The following is a 24964-nucleotide window of genomic DNA, read 5'->3' on the forward strand; positions in this document are numbered from 1 at the left end:
CAAACTCAAAAAAGTATTAATTTAAATGTACATTTAGAGCCGATAATTAAAAAAATAAGTGTGATTAAGATGCAACTAATCACGAGTCATTGTGTATACACCACACACACACACACACACACACACACACACACACACACACACACACTCCAGCTCTCAGTTCTAATTGATTGATTATTCTATAAATCAATTATTATTATTACAACTTTATATATATATATATATATATATATATATATATATATATATATATATATATATATATATATATATATATATATATATATATATATATATAATTATTATTAATTTGTTTTACATATGCTTTTTTTATTATTATTATTATTCTTATAAGAAATTACTATTTAATGCTCGACAAAAATTAAAAATTCTACTATGGCGCCATTGGGCCGCTAGAAAAAGGGGTCCATCAGGCGCAATGGCGCGTCTTGATGACGTCACCGGCGGCAAATCCGTATCAGGTTGGTACCTGTTCTTATTTTATGGCGGCCGGCGTTTGTTTTCCCCAAATATTTTGAACGCAGTAACCATGTAAGGAGAGAAACAGAAGGGCTGTGTGTCTGTAACCTCTGGTGTTTATTATTTATTTACTCGGTTTGGTGTTGAATCCCAGGCGGTTTTCTGAAAACTATGTGGTCTCGAGTTCAAACAACAAACGTGCAGAAGGTCTTTTATTTTATTACACCGGTATCCTGAATCATGACATGAAAATATATTTTAAAAAAATCATAAAGCTTCATAAAGATTATGGCAGGCAGAATTAAAGAAATGTACAATGCATTAAATTTGATAAATACAGTGTATTATTTAAGAAATCACTTCTGTAATGTATATAAATGTACACAGGGTTCACCTACACTTCTGTTGTCTTGACCTTTTTCTCTATTTTTTTGTTTATTTCTTCACAAAAAAAATTTCGAGGCAAAACTGATGATCTTGTTCATGCCCAAAAGTTAGTGTACACCATCACATTTCCATATAGGTCTTCTAATACCATTACCAAAACACTTTGCGTAAACAACTGAATACCACGTTACATTTTCCCGTCAACGCAACTGAGACCCAGAAGAGCCCCATGAAGATCTGGTGTGTTGAGAATGGAGGTCTTAAGTGTTCTGTACAAAGCCCTGACATCCTCAACCCCATTGATACCATCCCACCTTTGGGGTAAACTTAAGGAACATTACCTGATTTTAATAACGCTTTTGTCAGATGATCAAAAATTCCCCATAGACTCTAGTGGAAAGCCTTCTCAGAAGAGTGGAGCTCGTTATATGAGCAAAAGGAGCAATCAATTTGGCACATATTTACACCATCCATAACTCACATTTGCACTACTGTACGTTTCACACTTGTACATAACTGTATCATGTCATAATATAATATTTGCACAGTATATTACTATATTTATATTATATATTACATACTGCACCTTCTGTACATCACCTCATCCTTTTATATATGGACCTCATACTTTATTTATCTGCTGTTATTTATTATAAATAGGCACTTATGCCCTTCTGGTTAGATGCTAACTGCATTTCACTGGCTCTGTACATGTACCCTGCACAATGACTAAGTAGAATCTAATCTAATTATGATGGTCAGCTGTCCACAAACTTTTGGATATGTACAATGGAAATAAATTCTGGTGTCCATGATGCTTCGTGTGTTGACTGTTACTGACACAAATGTACAGCAAATATTACATATGTATATTACACTTTTATCAGTTTTATCAGACACCGAGCATTGAGAGCACATTTATACCAGGATGTAAAAGAAGGCAAAAAGTGGACATGTTGTAGAAGAACAAATTTTTCACAAACTGCTCAAACCCGATGCGGCTACAAGTTTGTGGACACCTGGCCAGAAGATCGGTATGTGCTTTTTAAAACATCCCATTCCACATTTAGTCTCCGTTTGCTGTTTTAACAACCTCCACTCTTCTGAGATGTTCTACCAGAGATTTGTGTTCATTTCACTCATTCAGTCAGGTACTGATATAGGAGAATGTGAGGAGGCCTGTGGGGTGCAATTCAGTGTTCCAATTTATTCCAAAAGTGTTCATTAGGGTTGGAGCTCCACAGCAGGAGATCTTCCACTCCAACCTACGTAACGTAGATCTTCATGGAGCTAGCTTTGTGCACAAGGGCATTGTGAAGTCAAGTGAAGGGAAACGTGCGTGCGATTTGCGTGTCCAAAGACGTCCTTTACAATTGTGTGCCTCCAATTTTGTGATAACTGTTTGGGGAAGAAGCACATATGGCTGCAAGTCAAGTGTTCCACTATAACCATTTAACCATATAGTGTATACCAGGGGTCACCAACCTTTTTAAAACTGAGAGCTACTTCTTGGGTACTGATTAATGTGAAGGGCTACTAGTTTGATACACACTTCTAAAATAACATATTTGCTCAATTTACCTTTATTTATATGTGATTATGAATAATTAATGATATGCATCTATATCTAGTCATCAATATTTTCATTTTCAAATTGACACCAATGCGAGTGTGATTTAAAAAGAATGGCAACAAAAAAAAAAAATTGCCTTGTTGGTGACCCCTGGTATATACGATATCGCTTCTATTCCTTGTGCTTTTCTTGTAGAGTGGCATCATGTGATGAGTATCAGAGATTTTGCTTCACTAGGATCACTTGGCTTCACTAGGAGACCCAAACCTGTTCCAGCTTCATGAAGGTATTCTATTCATGGGTGGGAAGATCTCCTGCTATCGAGCTCCAACACTATTAAAGACCTTTGCGATGAATATGAGCACTGACTGCACCCCAGACCTCCTCACCTTCTCGCCTACATCAGTAAATGAGTTTATTAACACCATTGTGGCTGAATGAATCTCGACAAATCTCCACAAAAACAATCTAAGTGGAAGATCTTCCTAGAAGAGTGGAGCTTATTATAAGTGCAAATGGAGCCTAAATGTGGAATGGGATGTTCTTACCAATTTTATGGTCTGTTGTCCACAAATGTTTTTCCGTATGGAGGAAATAAACAAATAATTAAATACTCCTGTTCCTGGAAAACATTAAATCAAACACAAATTGCATCATGAAAGCATCATTCTCTGACAGGTTTTAAAATCAATCAATCAATCAATAAACACTACCACCACCATGCTTCACAGAAGGCATCTACAGAGCAACATTTAGCTCTCATCAAGATCTCAAAGCCTAGGTGTTCCTCATCTTTAGCTTATTGTTGTCCCCTGACCTTCCGATCTCTCCAGGACGTTCAGCGTGTGTGTGTGTGATGGATGGATTGGACGATCGCTTGTCCTCATCAGTCCGCCCCTGAGCACACCTGGGGAAGGAAACGGGCGACAATGCTAACAGATAAGAACGTACTACCTGATTCACCCTTTGTTAACAATGGTCACTAAGACCTCTTAAATCAGTGACAAAGTGTTCAATCAACACACACACACACACACACGGACCTTATCTCGTCCAGCCTTGGCACTGCATTCACGCCATTGGCAGGAACAATGCAGGCTCTTCCCCCTGACTGACGGGGGTGTGTGTGGGCACTTCATTCTATCTGTTTATCGCAGAGATGTTTTTCCAGTCCATACACACACACACACACACGCACACCAGCTCTCCGACCCTTACAATATAGGGCGTGTGTACGTCTTACTTCCTGCTCTGTTTGTTTAACTCGACTTTATAATGGTGCTGTGTCTCCATCCTCCCTGTTTGTTTCCTCCACTTGAGGATTCGTCTTTATTTACTTTTTCAAACAGGTGAATGGGGGGGGCGGGGGGTTAAACAGCCTATCGGTATTGGCCTGTCACACACACATACACACACACTTCTTTCCTCCCCGAGTCGAGTGGAAACAGCCACCGGGCGAGAGCGAGAGAGGAAACACAAGATAAGCATGTCTTGATAAAGAGAAGAATGAAGGAATGCCTGAGAGCTGAGGTATGATCTCATTAGCAAGGGCAGGAACACCAGCTTCAGGCCCGACCACCACATCATCATGTGTTCAATCCAAAACCGATCCAAAACCAAATACTTTGTGTTGTAACGGTGGTTAGGGATTGTCATGATTTTTGTAAATACATTTAGTATCGCTAAGATTGATTTGTAATTTTTTCTGCACATCTCTATATTTACATAAATCCTGTGCCTTCCCACTACTCCACACTGAAGCTGAAACGATTCCTTGAGTAATTCCATCACAAATATTAATCGAGGCAAATTATTCGCCTTAATGCTTCATTTAGTCCATTTAACTACACACGGAGCACTGAGTTTTCCCACGGACCATTATTACTGATGCACCACCACCCACAGTGGGCGTGTAGAGCTTTTTGCTTTTCCAAAGACTAAAAAACCCCCCATAAATAAATGACCTACATGTATCTTTATGAATTACAGTCCATGTGAAAAGACATGACCGAGAGTTCCATGTAAACTGGTAGCCGTGAGGAGCATGGTGCTGAACTGTTAGCTGTGAGGTGCATGACGATTATCTGTGAAGAGTGCAACTCCATTTTGGTAATTGTAAAAAGCACGACACTAATCTGGTAGCGGTACTGGTAGCTGTAAAAAGCATGGCACTGAACAGATTGCGGTGAGGCATGTGACACTCGTCAGGCAGAAGTGAGGCATGTGACACTCGTCAGGCAGAAGTGAGGCATGTGACACTCGTCAGGCAGATGTGAGGCATGTGACACTCGTCAGGCAGATGTGAGGCATGTGACACTCGTCAGGCAGATGTGAGGCATGTGACACTCGTCAGGCAGATGTGAGGCATGTGACACTCGTCAGGCAGATGTCAGGCATGTGACACTCGTCAGGCAGATGTCAGGCATGTGACACTCGTCAGGCAGATGTGCGGCATGTGACACTCGTCAGGCAGATGTCAGGCATGTGACACTCGTCAGGCAGATGTGCGGCATGTGACACTCGTCAGGCAGATGTGAGGCATGTGACACTCGTCAGGTAGAAATGGCATGTGACACTCGTCAGGCAGATGTGAGGCATGTGACACTCGTCAGGCAGATGTGAGGCATGTGACACTCGTCAGGCAGATGTCAGGCATGTGACACTCGTCAGGCAGATGTCAGGCATGTGACACTCGTCAGGCAGATGTCAGGCATGTGACACTCGTCAGGCAGATGTCAGGCAGATGTGAGGCATGTGACACTCGTCAGGCAGATGTCAGGCAGATGTGCGGCATGTGACACTCGTCAGGCAGATGTGCGGCATGTGACACTCGTCAGGCAGATGTGAGGCATGTGACACTCGTCAGGTAGAAATGGCATGTGACACTCGTCAGGCAGATGTGAGGCATGTGACACTCGTCAGGCAGATGTGAGGTGCATGGTGCCGTACTGGTAGCTGTAAAAAGCATGGCACTAAACAGATTGCCGTGAGCCATGTGACACTCATCAGGTAGATGTGAGGCATGTGACACTCATCAGGCAGATGTGAGGCATGTGACACCCATCAGGCAGATGTGAGGCATGTGACACCCATCAGGCAGATGTGAGGCATGTGACACTCATCAGGCAGATGTGAGGCATGTGACACTCATCAGGCAGATGTGAGGTGCATGGTGCCGTACTGGTAGCTGTAAAAAGCATGGCACTAAACAGATTGCAGTGAGGCATGTGACACTCATCAGGTAGATGTGAGGCATGTGACACTCATCAGGTAGATGTGAGGCATGTGACACTCATCAGGTAGATGTGAGGCATGTGACCCCATCAGGTAGATGTGAGGCATGTGACACTCATCAGGTAGATGTGAGGCATGTGACACTCCTCAGGCAGATGCGAAGAAAAGTGTGACACAAAACAGGTAGCTGTAAACAGTGTAAACAATTTATTAATTCTGCATCTAATCTCCCAGATCTGGGCTGCGTATTTATGAATGGTCGTGTATGCCAGGCTCGGCGGCGTCATCCTCTCCCTCCATCCCTGTATCCCTCCATCCCGGCTCTGAGCGAGGGAAGGAATGCGCCCGTGATCTTTTGAAGCTCCACGTAAGACCGAGCGCCCCTCCCTCACTCAGATCCGCTGTAAGGGCCGACGGCAGTGTGCGTTTGATCTGAAGGTCGCCAGCCCCTCGCCGGTGTTGAGAGATACCTAGCTGGCAGGCCTCGTCCTCATTTAATAACGCGCGGAGGGAAGAAGGGAACTGACTCGCTCATAATTAGGGCCTAATTACCCAGCAGGTGTTGAGAGACGACTTGAGACGAGACAAACTACCTTTATCCACAGACTTAGAGTCAGATTACTGGAGCTGTCTTATCTGTTCCACAGAGAGTGGAGAGAACCTCAATATTTCCCTCGCTGCCTTTCTTTTCATCTGCTAGCTCCATACACCATCCCTCCATCTTCCATCAGATGGGACAGGAGTGGAACTTTATTACTTTTTTTTGTTCTTTATGAAGGAAAGCTTAATTGCAGACTCTTTGGACAGATTTGCAGATTGTTCTGATGTTCTTATTAAAGCAGATCGTGATTCAGCAGGTCACGCAAACATTTGAGTTCTAAATATAATTTAAAAAAAAGTCTTCATTTTGTGTGTTGGGTATAAACAGGTAAAGTTACGTGATGAAAAATATTATATAATAACTCTCGTAGACGTTATAGTGTGTTCCTTTTTTTATGCTTTTTAAAAAAATATATTTTTTTTATATAGCACTGAAAAGGAGAAAAAACATTTTAGCATTTAGATTTGAATGTGAAGAATTAAAAAATAATTAATACACTTAAAAAGATTTTTCATTCATTCCTTCATCTATTCATATTCAGAATTTATATATTTCTGTAGAGCTGTATGCTGATTGATTTTTTTAATTTTAAATTTTTTTAACCCAAACAAGTACAAAATTTGTTTCTGTTTAAAAAAATTATCTATTTTCATGAAAATGAGAAATGTACGCAATCTTTTTTATTTTTTCACCTTTTCTTTTTTTTTAAACCCCTACAAGTAAAAATTAATTATAGCTCTTTAAAAAAAATGGTATAAAAAAAAATATGAATTTAGTAAATTTCTCATTTTCATGAACAACTTTAAGAAAAATAAATAAATTAAATAAATAAAAAACTAAATATATAATATTTACATTTAGTCGTCCCACAGTGGGGAAAAACAAGATATAATAAATCAATTTAATGTAATACACTTTTATTTTGATTGCATTGGCACAGATTTAATTGATTAAAAATGTAATTTAATAGTTTACAATAGTTGATCCTATTTTGTTAATACAGGTGTGTATGTGTGTTACATTGAAATTTCTACGGTTCTTTACTTAAGTACGAATTAATGAATGAAATAGGGTTCATTCATTAATTCATTTCCTCGATATGCGGAATTGTCAGGATTTTCTTCTTTTAAGAGAAATTCTTGAAGCTGGACATAAAACACTAAAGATTCCATAGCGCCTGTGTTAGCCGCTGACCACTTCCTAGTTAGCGGCTAACGCTGTGGGTTCTATAGCTGTGGATTCTATAGCTGGTTCCTGCTTGTGCAAAACAAATCAAACAAAGTAGCCCCAGTGACACTGTGCTAAATCTAGTTTAAATTTTTATACCTCTGGCATTGTTGTGTATGTTTTTAAGTTTAATAATAATAATAATAGTAATAAATGCACTGAGTGCAAGGCGGAGACTAAACAAACTTCCGGTCCGCCACTTAATCTGTCCCGGAGGAAACGGATGTTCTGCATGTAAAAATAATTGCATTATCAAAAGCCCTGTACTGAAATTTCGTTACAAATTTGTGTATGTTACACCATATTTATATATATATATATGACACACGCACACACATTAGAACTGTCTATAAATTTTAATATTTAATTAGGATTATTTGCAGCCTAATCACATTGTTCTAAATCTGTTCTAAATGTACCTTAAATTAAGTTTTTAATAAACTAATCAACATGGTCATGGAGAAATATATTGATTTCTTTCTTCTTTATGCAAATGTATGTTTATCAATAATGAAACCAAACTCAACATGGGGCATAAGGGCAAAATATTCTTGTAAATGTTTTAAGTAATTATGGTGTTTTTAAATTACTTAAATCATCAGGACACTAAATGGAACTTTCGCTTTGTTTCCACACGGACTGTTTTAATTGCCGGATGTGTGCATCATGGCAGATTTTGGTGCTTTTTGGTGTGTAAACGCCATAAATTATAATTGCAGTGGAATTAAATTTGAGAATTTGTTAAGGTAATTTTAAACGATTAAAAAAAGAAATAAGTGCAGTAACAATTCATTCAAACAGAAAATCATGCGGATAGGGATGGAAGGCTTGTTCACTTTCTGCCTATAGAAAGCTCTTTTTATTGCTTTTTTTTTTTTTTTTAACAATTGTCTTGCTTGGATTTTTTTACATCACCCCTCACCCCAAACTATAGAAATGAAACTTGGATATATTTTAGAGTAGTCAATGTACAGCTGGTAGAGCAGTACAGATTTACTGTCTGCTACAACCATTATTGTCAAAATAACTGGCAATAAAAGTGAGTACACCCTTAGTGAACATGTCAAAACTGTGTACAGAGTGTGAATATTGTGTGTGAGCAGCATCGTTATCCAGCACTGCTTTAATCCTCCTGGGTATGAAATTCACCAGAGCTGCACAGGTTGTTGCTAGGATCCTCTTCCATGCCTCCATAATAACATCACAGAGCTGCTGGATGTGACACATGGTGCTTCCCCATCTTCTGCTTGCGGATCCCCACAGGTGCTCGATAGGGTTCAGGTCTGGAGACATACTTGTCCACTTAATCACCTTCAGCTTCCTCAGCAAGGCAGTTGTCATCTTGGTGTGTGTTTAGGGTCGTTATGTTGAAAAACTGCCGTTCGGCCCAGTTTCTGAAGGGAGGGCATCATATTCTGTTTGAGAATACCACAGTACATGTTGGAATCCATGTTTCCCTCAACAAACCTCAGCTTTACAGTACCAGCAGCACTCATGCAGCCCCAGACCATGATGCTGCCACCACCATGATTGTCTGTAGGCAAGACACAATGTTCTTGGTTCTCCTCACCAGGGCGTCGCCACACATGCTGGACAGCATCTGAGCCAAACAAGTTTATCTTAGTCTCATCAGACCACAGGGCATGGTTCAAGTAATACATGCTTTTACCGATTGTTTTTCAGCAAACTGTTTGAGGGTTTTTTTTTGTGAGCAGCTTGTCGCACGGACTTGTTGAACGGACTTGTTGCAGTGTGTGGAGTACAATCTGAGCACTGACATGCAGAACTTCTGCTTCTGCCACCTTTAAAGCGTCTGTTTTTTTGTTTTTTGTTTTTTTAGCAGCTTTTGCACCTGACGCACAGCACGAGGACTCGACTTCTCTGATGGACACTTGTGAGGTCTTTTCTGAGGGGAACCCATGTTGGAAAACCTCTGTATGGCCCTGCCTACTGTACTCTTAACTCAGTTTCAGGGTGATACTGATCTTATAACCTCGGCATCTTTGTGAAGAGCAACAATTCTAATTCTCAAATCCTCAGAGACTCTTTACCATGAGGTGCATGTAGAACATCCAGTGGTCAGTGTGAGAGAATTGGACTCAGCACCACATTTTAACTGCTCTAATACAAGATACTCAAATTAGTAATGCTGTTGTACTTTTAATATTATAAATGTAGCACTGGGTTTGATTATGTGAATGTAGCTGTATGTTTAATATTGTGGAATGTCTGAAAAACAAGTTCTTGCTCTCAGTTATGTTATGCAGGTATAAATAGTCATAGTCTGGCCTTCTCCTGCTGAAGACAAAACAATGCAGCTTGTTAGAGAGGACATGAAGCCTTCGAGTGCCTGAGTTCAGCATTCATGATCTACATTTTTTTTTTTTTTAAATATATGCATATTTCTTTTTTGACTTATGTAGGCAGCATTTTAGAGGGGGTTGTGCTCTTTTCTCGCTCAGCCACTCGTTTGTTTGTTTTGTGGCCTTTTCACGTTTTTGTGAACAATTGGAGGGTTTTGCCAAAACGAGATTGAGTGACAGCTTGTCACGAGCTTGTTTTGATAGTTCGGGGGTTTGTACCAAGTGTGTGTTCCTACATTTGTCAGTTGATAACCACGGGTGCACTATTGTGCAAACAAGCAGCCTTAAACTGCTGACTTTGGCTTACTGAGATTGAGGAGAGCGACATGAGCGAGCGGTGACTCTAAGCACGTTCCAGATACAGACTAAAGTCTCGCCAATGTTGAGGATGAGCAGGTAAACATGAGCATGAGCACAGATTCACACTATTCATCTGCTAGGAATTTGACTTGGGGAGTTTCTTATACTGACAGATGATTGTTGATGATGGTTTCTGAGGAAATTTCAAATGTTGAAATCACAATTCGTCCTTATGATCCATAGGAACAAGAACCTAAGGATATAAAACTTAATGTTAAATGTTTATTAGTTAACATGGTTCAAATCATGCTTATTATGTAGCTATAGTTTTTGGAATGTCCCTGAAACTAGTTCTCACTCACTTTATAGCAGCTATAAAACAGACGTTCCATCATTGTTTTTTTTTTTTGTTTTTTTTTACAAAAAGACAGCAAAATACCCAGAAAGTGCAAACCGCTGTGTCCTGAGGACCTTCACTTAGCAGAAAACCTTGTGAAAATGTATTGACATTTGGAGACTTCTTTCACACGTGCACCCTAACAGGAAGCTCGAAGAAAAACTCTTGAAAAGGGGGATAAATGTATGATTAATCATTATTATTTGAACCATTAGTATATACATTCTCTCATTGTAATATATGCGTTCTCTAACTTTTTTTTTTCGGGGGGAAAAAATTGCGGTGTTCGCTGATGGAGTGCATTTCCCAGTGCCTCGGCGTATCGGGAGCCACACAATAAGGGCGCCTTAATCCATCCTTAAAGCCAGCCAAATCCACCCTGTCATACAAACTCCCTCCAATCGCAACACGCACACTCTGCCGCCTCGACACAAAGCTCAGCTCTTTGGCAAATGGATGCTAAAAGGAAAAAAAAAAAAAGATGAGGCAACTCCTGCCAGTTTTTTTTTTTTTTATTATTCAGTACAGGAGAAGTGCTGATGGCACTTCAAACGACTTGAGTGTGGGCACAGCCAAAGAAAACATCAGAAAAAGCTTTTCTTTTCTTTTTTTTTTTTTGAAGCAGCAGATGAGGATCTGTACAGTGTGTGAATGACGCAGTGTTGTGTTCAGTTAACCTAAAAAGCGCTCCCTGGAATGGAGATTTAATTTCACCCCGAGTCTCTGAACCCACTCAAAATCCTTAAACGGGCTCCAGAGAGGTTGACCTCCGATCGTCATGGCTTCTAATTTCATACTACACACACACACACACACACACACATTCTTGTATTGTGGTATTTGTGGGCCACAATGTTCTTATAAACACACTAATGCATGAGGTCATACGCACCAAATTGGCCGAAGCTGAACTAACAATTTTCAAATTTTTGCTATTTTAAACATTATAGGTACTTTGCAAAATTGTGACCATGTCCTCTAAAAAAAAAAAAACATTATTTAGTCTTATAAAATCATTATCACACACACACACACACACACACACACACACACACACACACACACTCCAAACTCAAACAAAGCTTAACACTTTCTCTCTAGGAACAGGATTGTCTAGTCCATTATTTTGTATTTATTTTTTTGGTCCTCATAAGGACTGTACATGGATTGTGTTTAAGCGAATAGAAAACTATTAACACACACATCCTGTGCCTTTTAATTTTGGATTTTGGTTTTGGATGTCTGTTGCATGTAGGGTTTTTTTTTACGGATAAAATTGTGATGGTAAAAATCGTGGTTTATAATATACATTAACAGAACGTTCTCTAAAATGGTCCCTACAAGTACCATCCTTGAGTTTTGTGTATGTGTTTTGAATTAATCTCGTAATGGCATCGCATCTTGTTCACATGCTGTCCTTATGGTGACCACAGAAACATTTTGCTTGCCAAAAAGGAAAATGCATTAACTTTTATAGTCAAGAATGTATTTAGGAACTTTACATTCATTTCAGCTTTGATGTATTCAATATGTGTGTGTTGTGTTTTTTGGTCACATGACGTTATTTAAGAGCCTTTGCAATGCCCATCGTGTCTGTCAGTGTAACAGTCTCAACATATGGACTAAAATATGTTTTGTGTAAGATGTGAGGGATTTATAATAAAATGTATATTGGGACTCGTGTTTTTTTTATTTATTTTAATAATTTAAAGAAACGTTTAAGTCTTAAATTAAAGACATTGGGGGGGGGGGGGGGCATTGTGTACTACTTTCTGCAAGTGAAATCTTTTATTTATTTATGTATGCGTGTGTGCGTGTGTGTGTGTGTGTGTGTGTGTGTGTGTGTGTGTGTGGTCCCCACAAGAGCTCCACTACAATTATGTGTTTGAAGTTTTTATGTCAACCATTATTATTTCCTGTTACATTAGTACACAAGTGTATAGCAATGTGTGTGTTTGTGTAGCATACACAGAACTCTACACACAGATGGTTTGTCTCGGTGTAATAGCTTCCTTCTAGTGACTTTAAGAGTGAAGGATCCCTGTAAGCAATGTGTGGTGAAATGTGTGGTGAATACCATGTCATTTGGAGTATTCTATCTAAACCTTTGTGTGTTTTGTCATGTTACTGTACTCGAGAGAATGCTGTCCTCATAAGTGCTGCAATACCATTATGTGTGACAACCCTTGTAATTATTACTATACAGGACCCTGGTCCTCGTAACTTCATAAGGGATTGTAACATTGGTGTTTTCTGTCACATTACTGTACTAATTAAACCATGTGGTCTACAGGTATGTATGTGTTTACTACAATTGTGTATTTGGGATTGTAATGCTTACTTTATAGGAACGGAGTTATGGACACACAAGTTTCTATAAGATAGATCTATTGAAATGTGCGGATAAGGCTGTAATTGGGATTAACTGATCTTAAATTATTCGTGTGTACGTGTATTTCGTCACGTAAATGTGATTTGAGACCGTACGGTCCCTGCAAGTACTGCAATGCAAAAGTGTGTTTGTGTGGGTGTGTCTTCATACCTGTTTTATGGTGCATTGTTAAATGATTTTCTGGGAAATGCAGCGAAATGTTACATGTTTGAAATTTTGGCCATGAATGCAGTAGTCTGTACACATGAAATTTGAGACTCCGCAAGCACGCAATGCAAATACATGTGGTCATGTGCATATTTGTTTCTTTATACGTAGGTTTTAGGGGAAGAAGTTCTGTTCTCTATAAAGGAAACAGAAGTTCCATGCTCTAAGTGGCTGGTAGTACCAGGTAGGATATAGGAGAATGCTGAAGTGCCTGGTTCTTAATTAGGAAGGTAGAGCAGAAAGTAGGCTCCGCTTGACAGGTTAACACGCACAATTTAACCACTAACCTCCCGAAATAAGCGCCAGCGAAATGGCAGCGACTCCGGTTTCAGGGACAGGGCCAAGGGTGATCGAGAATCAGACGCCACAAAGGGGGATCTTCATTAACTTTCCTGATCTGTATCTAAAATCTCGCCTATATTGGATGCCACTCAAGAAAGAAAGCTACCATTCTGTGTCTGTCTCTTGTCTTTGTTCTTTCTTCTTTTTTTCCTCACTCGTGCCGCATGCCAGGTCCTCTTAAGTTCTTTACAAGTCGTCACGAAAAAGAACATTCGCGAGCAGATGTGCTGTTGTGTGTTTTTTTTTTTTTTTTTTTTTTTTTCTTCTTGTTCTTCTTGACACACGCTTTCCGTCTGCGTTACTGTTGTGATTGGCTGCGAAACCTGCCGCTGGTCACAAAGGCAGAGTCTCGACCTGTTTACAGTAATTAAGTTGTCTCGCACTGTGATTCATGACACATTGAGTAAGAGCTGTTATCACGTAGAAGGAAAAAGAAAAAGCCCCATACAGATTTCTTCCTTCTTTAAACCCTTGGCTTTATTTTTATTTACGGTTTTGTCTGAATCCTCAGGCACTAAGCCAGGCCTGTTTAAAAATGCTTAAATGATTAGCAATCAGAACAGGCTAGCTTTTCCACACGGGGGGAAAAAAAAAAAAAGCAATTTGGAAGCTAAACCGCTCCGGATTGTTTGTTTAAGCGCAGATGAAGACGAATGTAACAACTCGTTAAAGCCGTATTAATTGGGGACACATGACCGGGCACTGCCGGTGTGGATTTTTCTTTATTTTTTATTTTCTTTATTGTAAATGACCGAACATTTTGTTTGTGTATTCAGCATATCTTATGGCTCTTAAAGAATGTAATGTGTGAGTTTGATGTGTTTTTGTATTTTTTAGTTGCATGCTGGAGGTTCAGACCTGATTTTGATAAGAATGGCTCGTGCTCCTCCAGACCCCGTGTTTACTCTGAGGGGATCAGCTGCCTCTGTGAACACACTGCACTTTCACTGCGCTGAGCCTGGACTTCCTCTGCTGTACTCAGGGTGAGCATCTGTCACTCACGGACCGGATGGACATGATTGGACACATGGATGAGTTGGATGATTGATGAGAAGCCACCTTCGTTTTATAAGGACCTTTTTAAAAGAATTCTTTTAAGGGCTAGAGTTTGTAATTATATCATAAGAATTAAATTTTACAGTGCAACCTCAATACTAGCGGGGGTTACGTTCTTTGACCTCTCGCGAGTAACAAAAAATGGCGAGGTTTTGACTCTCCTTTTGATGTTCCCTTTTTCAAAGGGAATTGTACATGTACTGTAAACTCAATTGTGAATTACTTGTCATAAATGTTTCATTTACTACTTTAAATTAATAATACAATAATATAGTTTTTCAAACATTATGTAATTTATTAGTACAAACTCTGTTTTAAAAAAGTTGCTCTGAAAATCTAAACAATTTTTAAGCAGTTAAATAAAAAAAGGTTAATTTATCATTTCATTTTTTTTACTTGTCACATGTACTTTCCTTTGTATATCCCAGCGATGTTTGGAAGCTGGGGTCAGAGCACAGGGTGAGCTATGATACAGCTATGATACCCCTGGAGCACAGAAGTTTAAGGGCTCAAAAGTGGCAACTTAGCAATACCTGGGCTTGAACTTCCGAACTTTCAGATCAGAGCCTTAACGACTGAGCTCCTCTTCAAAGACTTGATTTGCCTCTCATAGTGGAAGTGGTAGCTCAGTAATTATGATGTTGAACTTCTGGCAGGTTGGTGAGCTCCAACATCACCAAGCTGCCACTCCTGGGCTCTTGAGCAAAGCCTGCAAGTGGGTCCACCTGAAGCCTTAAATATAATAGGAAGTCATTGAAAATGAGAAATTGAGAAATAAGGACTTCTGATTTAATAAAGATGGAATGTCCACCAAAAGTCTACTGAATTAAAGATGGCATCCACCTGCACATAACTGTAACCCGTAATCAATGTCTCTGCTCTCAATCTCAATTTTTTTTCTGTCTTTCGGTGCTCCAGATCTGGAAAAGGTTTAGTCCACGTGTGGAATCTGAACACCCGACGAGCCGAGAGTGTTTTAGACGGCCATGCTGGAGCTTCGGTTATCTGGGTCAGCACCGTTCGCTCCACAAACACCTTCCTCAGGTAGGTCAGGACTTTGTTTAAATCCCTGTAGCACTTTTTACTAGGGAACTAATTTGAGCTGCTTTTTTTTTTTTTTGTGTGTGTTTATTTATAGTCATGGTCGAGATATGAAAGTGTGTGTGTGGGATTTGCACGAGGGTCGCAGCACAGTGGTGCAGTCCTTGTACACGGGAAGCGTCGGGTTCTGCCAGTGTTTCCTTCTGGAGGCTGATGGAAGTAAAACCCTGCTCGCACTTCCGGGAGAAAACATGGCGGAGGTGAGAATAAAAATCGACTATTATATTATTAGAGCTGTCAATCGAAATATTTGATCCCGATTAATCGCATGATTTGTCACGAGTTAACTCGTCATTAACCGCAACTTAATCACACATTTGTATCTGTACTAAATGTAGCTTGACTGAATACTTTTACAGTTTTTAATACTCTAATCAGCATGCGCAAATACGGATGCTTTATGCAAATTTGTTAATTATTAACATGCAATGTTTCCAAACGGACAGTTTAAATTGCCGGATGTGTGCATTTCGGTGCTTGATTTGAGACTTGGCGCATCATTAAAACAAGTATTTAATGATTAAAAATTTATTTTATGATTCAACTTTTTGCGGTGGAGCTTATTTAAAAATTTTATATATATATCTGAGTAACAAAAGGATGTCGTGAATAATTGTGTGCGTCTATGTGTATATACTGTATATGTGTGTGTGTGTGTGTGTGTGTGTGTGTGTGTGTGTGTGAGAGAGAGAGAGAGAGAGAGAGAGAGACATTATTTTTAAATGAAAAGCCTTGCAACATGTCCCATAAGTGGCCAGTGTTAAAACTAGTGTAGAGTTTAAAACCACTGTTAAGATGACAAAAAAAACAAAACTTGTTTTAACAGGAAATTGTTTTTTTTTTTTTTGCTAAATAGTGTCTCGTCTCAATTTTCTATGTTCAGCCAATATTCCTTAGTACAACAAATAAAAATAATGATGATACTGGTTCTCAGTGTTCCGTTTAGAAATGTAATTTTGCATACGAAATTGCTGGCACATAATAATAAAAATAACGCTAATGAACTTTTACTCACGCTTTAAGTACTTCGTTGAAATTGCCGTTAAAAAAAACAAAACAAAAAAACGTTATCCTTTGCATAATTTTTTCTTTGTTGGAGAAACGAGTCGTCGTTATTTGCAAGTCATTATTTGTGCAAACTGAAAGAAAATTAAAAGTCATGAAAATGAAATCGGACCGGCGGTGATTTCAAAGTTGTTGTTTTATTTTGTATCGATTGAAGAAAAATACTTTCGGAAAGAAGAAAAGATTCTTCCACACTGCTTTTGTAAAAGTATCTGAGGCTCGTAATCCCTCTCTCTTTTCTCCATCCTCCCTCTTTTTTTTTTTTTTTTTTTCTTTTCTCTCCAACGCTCTCCCTCTCTCACCTGAGGGGATGAGCTCTGGTCTTAAAGCTCTCTTTGTTTAGAAAAGCAGAGGGAAACGCTGCTCCAGATGTGTCAACCTGCTAAAATATGAATTGGCTGTAACTAAGAGCCACTTAATCGGGTCCTTAACGAGGATGTATCGCGACCATCATGGCCGCCGCCGCTGCCCCCCCCTTTTCCCCACCCCGGAGCGTTGGCCTCGACCCTTCACTCACTCACGTCTGTCATTATGGTTTGTGGTTCCAATCAGAATGTGTACCTGTAGGTTGGAAATATATGTGCATGCCTATGTGCCTAAAGGTTTGGCAAATGTGTGTGTGGTAGTACATACTGATTGTAATCACGGGTTATCATGGGCTGATTGTAAACCATATGGCTAATGGCATAAGATTTTAGCCTGTGGCTTACACACAACAATCTCACAGTTGTTGTAACATGGCTGTACAGGAAAAAGAAGGGCTTATTCTTCCACTGTGGTGTCTTACAACTCATCGGCTTCGATTTAGAGCCAAAATATCAAGTCAAGACTTGATGGAAACAGAAAACACCACAGGCTTTTGGCAAACGCGATCGTTGCATAGGCAGCTCAAGAAATGCCACGGTAGCGAAGAAATATTTTTTTTTGGAAAAACGCTGAAAAATGTTTAAAATCTCATTTTGGATCAAGAAGTCAAATATTTCAATTCGGCTGTGTTTCGAGTTCCTTGCAATCTTTTTTTCTTCATTATTTATTTATTTATACAACTTTTTTTGAGTTATTTGAGTTTGTGGAACACTCAAAGAACCCTGATGTAAAATAGCTGATTAACCATCAGCGCATAATTCCAAAATTCAGGTTATACTACAAGATGTTTATATGGAGTCCCACATACTTCGTCGTTTTAGTGTTACACTGGGCACAATCATCGCTCATTGCAAAACAACCCCGTCCTGCCCCACCCTGCACCATGTTCTTCTAGATTGTCTGCAGTATGAATATGGTGCTATAGTTTTTCCTATTATTTTTTATTTGTCTTAAATAGTGTTAATAATAGTATAGTAGTAATAATAATAATAATAATAATAATAATAGTAATAGTAATGTTTTTTTCTAAGGAAAGACGGACAAGGAATATTTTTTACTTCCAGTATAGGATTGAATGTTAGATATAGAGAAAATGAGTAGATAATAAATAGAATAGAAAAATTCTCTCTTTTTTGTTTTCAATATTACATTGAAAAAAATCAACAGAATGAAGGAACCATAATTAAAAATTTGGGTTTTTCAGTTGGAAAAAAAATTTAAGAAAAGAATGAACACAAAACGGTTTGATGGCGTTCATGGGTTTCAAATGTGCTCACTTGTTTTTAGACTCTTATTCAGTTCGTAAACTTTTTGTGACTTTTTTTTGTGGGCGGGGCATAGGTGGTCCTAACCCAGATTTTATCTATCTATCTATCTATCTATCTATCTATCTATCTATCTATCTATCTATCTATCTATCTATCTATCTATCTATCTATCTATCTATCTATCTATCTATCTATCTATCTATCTATAAAAAAATTTTATCTAGATAAAATCTGATTTTATCTGACTATGTAAGGTCACGATCCGACTCGCCAGCTGTCCTTTTGTTTGGCTACCAACAGCGGCAAACGTTAGCAAATACAAATACCTGAACACACCTGACACATAACATGGGCCTGTTCACTGATACCTCAACTTTTCTACACACAGACACAAACACAAACAAATCGTTTTTTTTCCCAGGCTGCTTGTTTTATTGTGTTGAACCAAAGCTGTCATCTTTTTTTTGTCTGGCAGTGGCAGCAGATATGCAATAAAGTTTCTTTTCGGCTTCTCCCGTTAGGGGTCGCCACAGCGGATCCTCCGCACGTTTGATTTGGCACATGTTTTACGCTGGATGCCCTTCCTAACGCAACCCTCCCCAATTTATCCGGGCTTGGGACCGGCACTAAGAGTGGCTGGGGATGGTTCCCTGACCGGGAATCGAACCCGGGTCGCAGCGCTGGGAGCGCTGCATCTTAACCACTAGACCACCAGGGGACCTGGCAGCAGATATGCAATAAAATCTCAAATTAGAGCGATTATGAATTCTGATGTGAGGGTGGTGCAGGACATGTATAATGACAGTGTGACAGCAGTGAAGTGTGCAGTAGGAACGGTTTCAAGGTGGAGGTTGGACTGCATCAAGGATCAGCTCTGAGCCCTTTCCTGTTTGCAGTGGTGATGGACAGGTTGAAGGACGAGGTCAAGTTAAAGTAAAGAAATTTGGGCTCTGACATGTTCTTCAGTAAAAAGTAGTGATTATTACTACCTGTTTTAGTGTCACGCTGGAAACTGAACCTCACATCATATTAATATATTCATATAAAATAATTTTAAATGTGGTTCTCTAATGAATGTGTTCAGACTGAAGATCCACCATATAGAACACAAGCAGAGAAAAGATGATGATCAGGTGATCAGGAACATTTCTGTTCTCAGTCATGTTTACATCACTGATTTGATACCAGAAAAACCTACTTAAGTACAATAATGAAGTATTTGTACTTTATTAATTCCCACCTCTGGCCTGGGGTGCAGTCAGTTTTTACGTTCATCTCAAGGGTGTTCAATAGGGTTGGAGTTCTATAGCAGGAGATCTTCCACTCCAACTCATGTAAAGCAGATCTTTATGGAGATGGCTTTGTGCACAGGGGAACAGGTTTGGTTTTCCTGGTTCAAGTGATGGGGAAAATATATTGTATTTTTTTTGGGAGGTTCCAGATGTCTGTAACTGTGATAGAACTAATGAATGGTGTCACAGAGATGAATTTGGTTCCTCTCAAGGTTTCCTCTCAATATCATCTCTTTTTTACTTTTTTCAATTTATAGGGATGAATATTGAAGGCATGTTTGTAATCTATTTTACGGCTTAAACGAAAAATGCGTTTTCATTGTTTATCGCGGTTTTATGTTTATCGCTGGCGTTTTGGAACGTAAATCATCGTATCATTTTTCTTAATCATGCCACTTTGATGATTGTTTTTCTATACAGACACGTTATGGTTGCTATTACTTACTGACTAAATCTAATGTGGCTGTTTGTAGTCACATTATAGCTACAGCTGTTCATTGCTATAGTATTCCCTTCATAACGCTGTGAAAAACTGATTTGCTTTCCTACAGCATTTAAGAAGGTTCCTCCTGACTTCTTTCCTCTCGTCCTGTAGATAAAGGTAAGAGAGCTGGGCAATCAGACGCTGACCTGCTCTTTAATCCCAGACGATAATCACGGCATGCTGATGTGCATGAAGATGTGGCAGGTAAGATCACGGAGCTACGACATCTATACACATTCCTCACTTGTTTTCAGGATTAGCGTTTCGGCTTCAGGCCAAAATGAATGATGCGAACTTCAGACACCGAACATGTCATTGTTTAATCAATTATTGTTAAAAATGCCAATTTTGGTTGATCTATTGATTTAAAAATAGTCCTTTCACCATTTTTTCCTCCATCATTAGTATTATCCGGTAGACTGGGGGATCAGCAGCGAATGATTTACGACGCGGCTGTCCCGAACTCTGCTTCCTTTTTCTTTTCTTTTTTTTTTTTAAAGTCTCATCTTTAGTCCAGTAATTATAGTTGTTGGAATCATAGTGGCTTTCGGCTATAAATCAACCGTCGAGGCTGTTTTGCAGCCAAGAGCTCGTATTTGGCCCGGTCGTTAAAAAAGACTTGCAGTTTCATGCTTAATTAATTTCTCTTCTTGTATTATTTATGGCTTTTCCAGCCGACTGTGAGAAGTCAGAGCGACAGACGGGTTGTTTGGCAGGTATAGCTCGCTGTTTTTTTTTATATTATTTCTTATATCATTTGTGTGCTATATCCAATTTGACTTGTAGGATTATTTCCCTGAAACGTCATCGGGCTGTGAGTAGATGCGATGAGATATTGTGATATTAATCTGTATTGAATATCACGATGACTTCAGTTTGGACTTTTTATTAATCTGTTAGTCATAAGGGTGACGCCTTTTGTTAATAAAATTTTTTTTTTTTTTATAAATGCAAGCATGTCTTTTGCAAAAAGGATAGGGGTTATATAAATATGGGTGGAGCCTATGCTAATAAGAATTAGTCTTATATAAATATAGGATCATTTCAGTAAGAACAGGACATATAATCATACCCATATTCCAATAAATAAGAATGAACTTATTGTGGGTGTGGCTTGTGTTAATTAGAATCGGACTTATATTATTGTGGGTGTGGCTTCTGTTCATTAGAATGGTTTGTATATTAATGTGGGTGTGGCTTGTGTTAATTAGAATCGGACTTATATTATTGTGGGTGTGGCCTCTTTTAAATAGAATGGTTTGTATATTATTGTGGGTGTGGCTTGTGTTAATTAGAATAGGACTTATATTAATGTGGGTGTAGCTTGTGTTAATTAGAATGGAAATTATATTATTGTGGGTGTGGCTTGTGTTCATTAGAATAGGACTTATATTATTGTGGGTGTGGCTTGTATTAATTAGAATCGGGTTGTTTATGTGGAGGTCGCTCGTGTTCATTAGAATTGAGTTTATATTATTGTGGGTGTGGCTTCTGTACCTTGGAATAGGGTTTTATTAATGTGGGTGTGACTTCTGTTAAGAATATGGCTGATGATAATGAGGGTGTGGCTTTTGTTTAATGAAATAGGGTTAATATTCATGTAGGTGTGGCTTCTGTTAATTCTGTTAATGTCTGGGACACTGTTTTCTTATTGTGGGCATTAGTTTAGAATATGGCATTGGGGGTGTGGCTTAAAGCTGAGCATCTGGTAATATGAATAGACTTAGGCTTAGATAAATGTGGGTGTGGCATTTGCTAACCTGTGTGTGTGTGTATGTGGGAGAGGGAGCAATAAATAGTGCTAGTGTGTGTGTGTGTGTGTGTGTGTGTGTGTGTGTGTGTGTGTGTGTGTGTGTGTGTGTGTGTGTGTGTGTGTGTGTGTGTGTGTGTGTGTGTGTGTGTGTGTGTGTGTGTGTGTTTAGTGTCCTGTTGTTTTGTGGTGAAATCTCCATTTTGTCAGTCACCCAGGCGCTGTCTTGTTATCCTCACCATCACCCACTGCTGTATATGCACTTTATATATATGCACACACACGTGCGCACACACACACACACACACACACACACACAGTTTGTCAGCGATGAAGCTCACAGATTGCTTGTTGTTCTTTAAGCTCTGTGAGCATGACAATTGAAATTTAACACTTAATTTAATAATGTTTTCTTCAGGACACTTTCTTTTTCTTTCCTTTTCTTTTTCATGCTCTGCCTTTTTCCCCCTCACCGCCTGCCAGCGCTGCTCTGTGATTGGCTGATGGGAGGGCGTCCCAGCGCACGGTCGCAGGAGCTCTGAGACTCGGTGTGATGGTGTGATATGTCAGGTTTTCAGCACTTGAAGAGTTCTGGGGAAGAGGAAATGTTTTAGTGCAGATATCCATCTCTACTCGGCGCCTGCTGAAACCATGACGTCACGTCCTGCACTTGCTTTACTAAGGGCTGTATTTACGTTACCGTACGATGTCCAGAACACCCAAAAGGATCTCATCTATATAAGATCATGTACGGGGTTTAGGGCCTCGCTCAGAGGGTCTCCTGGAGTGCCACACCAAGTTGCGGCTCCTGGGCCCCTGAACAAGGCCCTTAACCCCATTGCTGCTAAATTGTATTAATGAGAGAGATGTAGGTCGCTCTGGATAAGGGCATGTGCAAAATAGCATTAATGTAAATGTGGAATGAGATCATTAATATGAGCATTTTATTGATAAAAGAATTTGATAAATAGGTCAAAAAAGTACTTTTTCTACCTGGTCTACTCCTTTTTCCAATCCTTCTCTCAACTCATTCACCTCTCCTTATCTCTCTCCTTTTCATCTCTAATGAACTTTCCTCACTTCCTCTCTCTCTCTCTTTCTCCTTGTTTCGTTCTCCAGTCCTCCCTTTTTCCTCGGTTCCCCAGGTTCCTGGCTCTGAAACAGGGGTCAGATGATGGATCTTCTCCTCCGGCTCGTGCCGTAATCCCACTCAGGAGCTCTTGCTCAGGCCGGGCCGCAGAGGAGATAATGAATTAGACGTCTACCCAGGGTTCTTTGACCTCTACCCTGTGACATCATCAATCAGGGAGCTCCCACACTTGGCTGAAGAGCGCGGGCCAGAGGGCAACAGACGCGAACACTTAACGACTGTCTGCGAGGCTCGCACGCTGATTTCCACTTGTTTTGTGTTGGGGATGTGTTTATACACGACTCGCGATTCTGTCTATAATTTGTTCAGCCGCGCAGGAGAAAAGAGAAATCTAGCGATCGCCTGAGAGGATGACCTTTCAGAGAGCGAGAGAAATGAATCCCTACGTTTTTGCTCCGTTCACATATGGAAGGAATTTTTCATTGCCAGGGTTTTGTGCACAAAGGGTACACTGCACACGGATGATTTGTAGCGCGTCCTCGGCGTGTCGACGTGCCGACGGAGAGCAGAGGGGCCGAAAGGAAAAAAAAAGGACGGGAACAAAGACGATGTAGAACAGTCGCATGTGTACCGTACAGAAACGTGAAGCAGCGAGCGCTCGTGCTGGACCACCTGCTAGATTTGGGGGTTTCTTTTTCGCAAAAGTCCAGGAAGAATGTTGGATTACAAGCAAATTTATTAATATTGACTCATTATGACCATTGGTATGTGCCTCCTTCTGAATATCCCATTCTGCATTTAGTCTCCATTTGTTTTTATAATAAGGTCCACTGTTCTGGGTAGATGTTCCATTAAACCACATGGGTGTGTAAAGTCAGGTACTGATGTAGGTAAGGAGGCCTTGGGTGCAGTCAGTGTTCCAATATATTGTTCAAATAAGGTTAGAGCTTCAAAGTAGAAGATCTTCTGCTCCAGTCTGTAAAGAATATGTTCATGGAGCTGGCTTTGTGCACAGAGGCATTGTCATGCTGGAACAGGTTCAGGTTTCCTAATGAAGACAAGTAAAAGGAAAATTTCCTGCTACAACATCCAAAGACTTCGTACAAAATTGTGCACCTTCAACTTTGTGCCAACAGTTTGGGGGGAAAAAACACATCTGGCTGTCGACATGTTTTTGACCGTCGGGTGTCCATGAATCCTGGAAATGTTCGTCTTTTTTTTAATTGTAATTTTTTTTTGTTTACACGATCGAGTTCACATCCTATAATCTGCATGGATTGGAATTAGGTGTGTAGCGGTACACATTTTTCGGTACAGTGCTTTCGTTTTGGTAAACACACGTGTACGGAATGCACATTTTTACGTGCGGAACATAGTTACAATCTGAGTTTCCTTACGGACGTATAAGTTGGCGGATCACACATTTTTTTTAGTCTCCACCTCGCACTTTGAGCGCATTACAATTTTTTTTACTTGAAAACTTGCACAATGCCAGGGGTATCAAAACACAAAGAAACTAGAGTCAGCGCAGTGTCACTCCATACCACAAATACGTTTTGTTTTGCGCATGCACGAAAACGCTAAAGAATCAATATCGCTAGCATTGGCCACTGACCAGGAAGTGCTACGCCAACGTTAGCGCTATGGATTCAAAATGTTTTTATTTCACTGCAAAAATCTTAAATCTTTAGTCCATAGCGCTAGCGTTAGCTGCTAGCCACTTCCTGGTTTTGTGTCCAGCTTCAAGAATTTCACTTAAAAGGAGAAAATCCTTACAATTGCACGTGTCAAGGGAGTGAATAAATAAAGGATGGATGGAATGAAGACGTTTGTTTAAGTATGCTGAAAAATATCTTCAGAATATTAAATGTAAAACACACACAAACACACATCTGTATTACCCAAATGGGGTCTAACGAATGTAAACTATTGTAAAATGTAAACTGCATTAATGTATTGCATTAATAGGATTTATTCTATTTTTTCTTA

At 39.6% G+C, this 24964-nt stretch overlaps 1 protein-coding gene across 4 annotated transcripts in view; it reads left to right on the top strand.

The window, feature by feature from the left end:
- Nucleotides 1-422: 422 nt before the first annotated feature.
- Nucleotides 423-24964, top strand: part of gnb1l (guanine nucleotide binding protein (G protein), beta polypeptide 1-like) — a 43699-nt gene continuing 19157 nt past the window's right edge. Inside the window, exons 1-5 of one of the 4 annotated variants that reach the window (XM_083527441.1) lie at nucleotides 423-552; nucleotides 14341-14486; nucleotides 15478-15603; nucleotides 15698-15860; nucleotides 20247-20339. In XM_083527441.1, coding sequence (XP_083383567.1) covers nucleotides 14377-14486; nucleotides 15478-15603; nucleotides 15698-15860; nucleotides 20247-20339 — 492 coding nt within the window. In that variant the 5' untranslated portion in view covers nucleotides 423-552; nucleotides 14341-14376. Of the gene's footprint in view, nucleotides 553-3354; nucleotides 3388-13244; nucleotides 13346-14340; nucleotides 14487-15477; nucleotides 15604-15697; nucleotides 15861-20246; nucleotides 20340-24964 lie in introns of those variants that run through there. The other 3 variants (XM_083527440.1, XM_083527439.1, XM_083527442.1) reach the window with 3 other exon arrangements.

The sequence above is a fragment of the Silurus aristotelis genome (genome assembly GCF_946808225.1).
Source record: "Silurus aristotelis genome assembly, chromosome: 23".
NCBI classification, from domain to species: domain Eukaryota; kingdom Metazoa; phylum Chordata; class Actinopteri; order Siluriformes; family Siluridae; genus Silurus; species Silurus aristotelis.